Below are 6179 nucleotides of genomic sequence, written 5' to 3'. Positions count from 1 at the left end.
CCCTCTTCCATCCTCAGACCTGCGGAAGTCTTGGATAATCTGGACGATGTTTTAGCAGGTCTGGCTGCAGTGAGCAGGATCCACGGGCCAGTCGCTTGTACCTCTTGTCTGTTAGAGGACGTGGACAGGGAAGTCGGTACGTCTTTTTGTGTCCCTCTAAACTGTGTCGATAGTCTGAAATTTATATTGTAAATGGTCGCTTTTAAGGACAAGCGGGCTAACCGGAAATCTTGACATACTCCAAAAGTGGGCATTGCCCTACCTATAGAATAAGTTTGGTTTCATTGGTGTGTATTTGTGTTAGGTTATAGAGAAAACTCTCCTTTAAAGAAACTGAACAAGCATCCAAAAACTTTACCTTCAATTTTCTCAAAATAGCATTTTTCGGCGGGATAGCCAAGTAGGCCTAGAGCTTAAAAGCGACCAAATATGCATGTAAATAAGTCTTTTACTATTTTTACAAAGATGTATATAAATGTCTGTCCGTCCTTTTTAACTTGGGTGATAGATATGACCAAAATTGAGTCGACAGTGCCGCAAAACACCTACTTAATCAATGTGTCGATTTTGCTGTTAAATAGTGCTGCCTCTCTCTGCCTCTCTCTGCCTCTCTCTGCCTCTCTCTGCCTCTCTCTGCCTCTCTCTGCCTCTCTCTGCCTCTCTCTGCCTCTCTCCGTCTCTCTCTGCCTCTCTCTGCCTCTCTCCGTCTCTCTCTTTTTATGTCTGTGCCTCTCTCTGTCTGTGTCTGTCTACCTGTGTCGCTGTCTACCTGTGTCGCTGTCTACCTGTGTCGCTGTCTACCTGTGTCTCTCTCTACCTCTCTCTACCTCTCTCTACCTCTCTCTACCTCTCTCTACCTCTCTCTACCTCTCTCTACCTCTCTCTACCTCTCTCTACCTCTCTCTACCTCTACCTCTACCTCTACCTCTACCTCTACCTCTACCTCGCTGTCAGGTCTGACAAACTAACATTTAGCGTTCCTCCCCAGCTGAGGATCTCACCAAGTTTCTGTTCGAACCTCCGAACTCTCCCCGAGGCTCGGGATTCGATCTCGTGTCCCTCAACATCCAACGCGGGCGTGACCACGGCATTCCTCCCTACACCACGTTCCGCGAGTTCTGTAATCTCCCGGCCTTGACAGGATTCAACGATAGGGCGCTGGGTCAGCATGGTTCAAGGTTGGCCACCGTCTACGAGTAAGTAAGACGGGCCCAAGGCCACTGTTGTTTTTTTGTTTCTGGTTCTTTGTTGTTGTTTTTCTTTCTCCATTTTATTTTTGGAGGGAAGGGAAAAGGGATAGAAAACAAGATAGAAAATGAGACTGAGAAAGAATTTATTTGTCGCTTTTAAGGACAAGCGAGCTAACCCAGATTCCGAGGGTTTCCAGAAATCTTGACCTACACCAGAAGAGGGCATTGCCCTACGCATAGAAGTTTAGTTTCATTAGTGTGTATATTTGTTTGATTATAGAAAATGTCCTGGTCGTTGAAAGAAACTGAACACGGGTCCAAACACTTTACCTTCGATTTTCTCAAAACATTTTTCGGGATAGCCCCCTTGTGCTAAAAAAACGACCAATTAGAACTGAGCGAATGGGGATGGTGAAAAAAAGGGGACGGGGGAGCATGGAGAGGGGAAGGGAGGTTGGGGGGTGGGTTGTTCCATGCCATTGGGAATATTATTGCGGGTAGGAAACATGGTACCAGAAATCAAATCCTTGACTCTGGTATTGCTAATGTTGTTGCTGTTATTTTCTTTGCCATAATTATAATTATCATTATTATTGTAATTATCATTATCATCCTGATCATTATCATTATCACTGTCACAGGCATTAAATAGCATTTTTATCTCCATTATCCTCACCATAATCGTCACTATTATAGTATTATGATTTTCAATATTATCACTATCAATATTGTCATTCGTTTTATTGTTTGATTTTTGTTGTTGATATATTTGAGTAGGCCTAGAGTATTTGATATTATATTTCTATCATGTATTATTTACAGAACAAGTTCAACATTAGAAGCGCACGTGCACGCTCATACACACGCATGCACATGTATACACACGCAACATACACAATACACACACACAATCGAAAAAAACACGCACTCATGCGTACGCACGTACACGCATAAAGAACATGCACAATACACGCTCAAAGAGCACACACATACACGCTCAAAGAGCACACACATACACGCTCAAAGAGCACACACATACACGCTCAAAGAGCACACACATACACGCTCAAAGAGCACACACATACACGCACAAAGAGCACACACATACACGCTCAAAGAGCACACACATACACGCTCAAAGAGCACACACATACACGCTCAAAGAGCACACACATACACGCTCAAAGAGCACACACATACACGCTCAAAGAGCACACACATACACGCTCAAAGAGCACACACATACACGCTCAAAGAGCACACACATACACGCTCAAAGTGCACACACATACACGCTCAAAGTGCACACACATACACGCTCAAAGTGCACACACATACATGCTCAAAGAGCACACACAACAGGCACAAAGAACACGCATGAAGAACACACGTATACATAAATTATCATCCTTTTTTGTGTTTGTTACTCTCTTGTACCACCTTAATCTTATATGACCTTATTGTTCCAAGTGCCATAAAAATCTTACTAAAAAACTAAACTCTCTTGTAGCCCCTTATCTTCGACACATATGTAGCATGTATATCACCTTATTTGTGTTGAAAGTGTCGTAAAAACATACGAAAACTGGTCGCTTTTAAGAACAAGCGGGCTAACGCAGGTTTCGGGGGTTTCCAGAAATCTTGACCTACACCAAAAGGGGGCATTGCCCTGCCTATAGAAGTCTGGTTTCATTGGTGTGTATATTTGTTTGGATATAGAGAAAACTCTCCTTGTCTTTTAAAGAAACTGCACAAGGGGTAAGAACTTTACCTTCGATTTTCTGGAAACAAACATTTTTTGGGAATAGCGACCTTGTGCTTTAAAGCGACCAACTTTTTTCTTCCCACATGCAGGTCTGTGGATGACATCGATCTGTTTACTGGATTACTGTATGAGCCACACGTTTACGGTGGAATCATTGGGGAAACCTTGATGTGCCTGATCGGTAACCAGTTCATACATCTCAAATCTGCTGATCGATTTTTCTTCGATACCTCAGAGCTGGAATTTGGATTCACAGACGGTATGAAAGGATGGGAGGGGGAGGGGGGCAATTATTGCAAACTTGATGATGCTTGTAACAGTTTTTGTGGTCGGGTCTGTGTGTGGAGACGGGGCGGGGATGGGGTAAGGAGGGATGAGGGAGGGCCAGGGGTAAGGGGGGAGAGTGAGGGGGAGGGGAAGGGGAAGGGGGTAAAGGGGAAATAAAACAATAAAATGTTTACGGTATTCACATCGGAAAAGAGTTTTATACTCATTCTTTCTTTAGTTGTCTAACGAACGAGTGGGTTAATGCTGTATAAGGGTGCGAATCTGAAAATGACAGAGCAGATACACCTGCCAAACGGGGATCTAGACAGGAACAACCCAACATTCCAACTTCATACAACACTACCAAACAAATTATTAAAAGCAACAACGAACAAGACTGGATGAATAGATGAGCCCTGGGAAAGACTGGCAGAGCAGTTTTCAAACATATGACCACAACAAAAAGGAATGACAATATCAATCAAAGAGAAAGAAACAGACCACGATCTTCTGCCTACGAATAGAGCGTAATATTATACAGCTCAACTTCCACTTGAACAGAATAAACCCAGAACTTACCCTTTGTGTCCCTTATATGACTATGCGCATGAGACTGCGGATCATCACCTTTTCCACTGTACAGCCCTAAATGACATCAGAGCTACACTTCTCCCTCCGAGACCTAACATTGACAACACACTCTATGAAACATTACAGCAACTGCAGCAGACCTGCACTTAACACTACACGGCATTGGACAGGAGGGCCAGAGCCTAGCTGTTGCTGAATCGATAACAAACACAGCAAAGGGTGCGAGTGGGTTAATATTTGGTAAGGGGGCGAGTTGGTTAATGCTGTTTTAAGAGGGCAAGTGGGTTACTATTGTCTGAGGTGCTGAATGGGTTAATGCTTTGTAAAGGAGCGAAGGACTTAAAACTGTTTGATGTTGAGAAACCCTTGGTAACTATTCGATCTGCGATCATTGTTTGCTTATTTGGTTGGGGCGGGGGAGGAGTGGTGGTGGAGAGAAACTGACTGAACGTGTTCTGATCTTGTTGACTTTTCAGACCAGCTAGAAAACATCCGAAAAACAACGCTGGCGTCAATCATGTGTGAGAACCTCGAGATGCCTCAGTTGGTGGTGGATGTGTTCCGACTGGTCTCCAAGTAAGTGTGGCAGTGGCGTTCTCATCACATTCTCGATAGTAAAATCTGTTTTAAAAAATCAGCAAACTTTTCGAGTAGTTCTAAATCGCTAAAAGAATTCGGGAGACGTGTCTCTTTGACCCTTCCTAATAGTTCATCACAAATGCCGAATAATCGTTTACCTGATTTTGAATTTTCCAATTCAGAAACATAGTATTTCTTTTTAGCACATTTAGTTACAAATTTTAGCTCTTGCTTCTTTAATCTAAAAATGTGCTTGTGGATGGTGAGCCCTGTTTTAAGCCATTGTCTCTCTGCCTTCGTGTATTCGATTTTTGCCGCTTATACCTCAAGCCCAAACCATGGTGCATACGGTCTACTCGACAGATGACGACTTACACGTGATGCTTGTCAAGAACTGTCCTAACAGTGGAATTGTGCAAATCGAATTACACAAATCAACACAGACTGTTTTAAGGTCACTTAGAGATTTCAACAAATCCATTTGTAAAATGCCTACTTCAACGATCATCACATTCCCGATAGTACCGTAAAACACCTAATCCAACACGCAATACTCACTCTTGATAGTGCTATAAAACATCTACTCAAACAATCCTCACCTTTGCCCCCCTCCTCTGGGCTCCCGACTCTTTCTGCAGCCTTTCTACTGCTACTCCTTTTACTGCTGTCTTTCAGCCACACCCCTGATCTTCAGGTAGGAAAGATCTACATCTGGCCTTCTCGGACAAGAGCAAAATATCTCTGAGCTCACATGTGCAAATTGTGCACGTTTAAGATCCCTTGGTGGTCTAAAATCGATAAGAGTAGGCTTCGGCCGCCACCCGGGCAAAATTCAAAATTTCCTACCAACCGAAAGTTTAATGTCTGTCACGCGCGGTCATGTGACCTTATGCAGGTGCGAGCGCCGTAAAACATTTACTAAACCTCACCCCCCCCCCTTTTCCCCCAATCCTGGCATTCCTGTTTCAATCTTTTCTCGGTCTAAGACTCTATGAGGACGAAGTGGACACATTCTGTCCAAAGTACCAGCCAGTACTGTAGCACATTTCGAAAATACTACAATAATCAAAAACATTAAAGTTGCAGACTTCTTAATACGCATGTTGCTTCCTGCCTTAAGTTCCAGATACACAAACAGAACTGAAGAAAAAAAAACCCCTGTTTAAGGAAATTAAGCCTTTTTTTTTATCAAAGTACCCCAAAACGAGTTCTCGATACATTTTTTACTGTGCACAACACAGAGGAGAAAGTCTGTCGCAGGTATAATTGTATTCTCTTACAATTCCGTCTCAAATTACTCCACGGTCATCGATAAAATGTAATTTCTTTCTTTACTCATTTAAATCTATTTGATTTATTTATATCTATTCAAAAGCACCTTCCATTTCCTTCACTCTGTCCGCACAGCAACAACAAATTGACTGATTGCCAACAACTGAAAGGCGCCCTGAACCTGAAACTGTTCCAGTAATGAAGCGAATGACCAGCTGTAAGAGTTCTCGCGGGGTGGGTGGAAGGACCTCCCACGCCACAACGGAGACTGGACTTCCAACATGGTTTTTCCCACGACTTTTGCTGTAGGTTTCAACTCCAACCATTGCTTTTGAATACAAGGAATTAGTGTGTATGATGAACAGCAGTCAGTTCCAAGCCAACAGATTACTACTGTTTTGTTGGGACCCTGCGATCAAGCTCGGGAAAAAAGAAAAAGAACAAAAAAATTAACTGGAATTTTGTGGAATTTGCAACTTTTTCAATAGTTTAAGACTTTCCCCGGAACTTTTCCC

At 43.0% G+C, this 6179-nt stretch overlaps 1 protein-coding gene across 2 annotated transcripts in view; it reads left to right on the top strand.

The window, feature by feature from the left end:
- The window catches only part of LOC101863779 (peroxidase-like protein 3), a 26958-nt gene extending 20779 nt beyond the window's left edge, over positions 1-6179 (top strand). For both annotated transcript variants that reach the window (XM_005110167.2, XM_035972814.1), the window contains 5 exons: positions 18-136; positions 989-1196; positions 3045-3214; positions 4290-4389; positions 5800-6179. In XM_005110167.2, the coding sequence (XP_005110224.1) occupies positions 18-136; positions 989-1196; positions 3045-3214; positions 4290-4389; positions 5800-5863 (661 nt within the window). In that variant the 3' untranslated portion in view covers positions 5864-6179. The remainder of the gene's footprint in view (positions 1-17; positions 137-988; positions 1197-3044; positions 3215-4289; positions 4390-5799) is intronic.

Source organism: Aplysia californica, unplaced genomic scaffold, assembly GCF_000002075.1.
Source record: "Aplysia californica isolate F4 #8 unplaced genomic scaffold, AplCal3.0 scaffold00860, whole genome shotgun sequence".
NCBI classification, from domain to species: domain Eukaryota; kingdom Metazoa; phylum Mollusca; class Gastropoda; order Aplysiida; family Aplysiidae; genus Aplysia; species Aplysia californica.
Note: the sequence above shows the minus strand (reverse complement) of the source record. Positions and strands in the feature narration are given on the sequence as shown.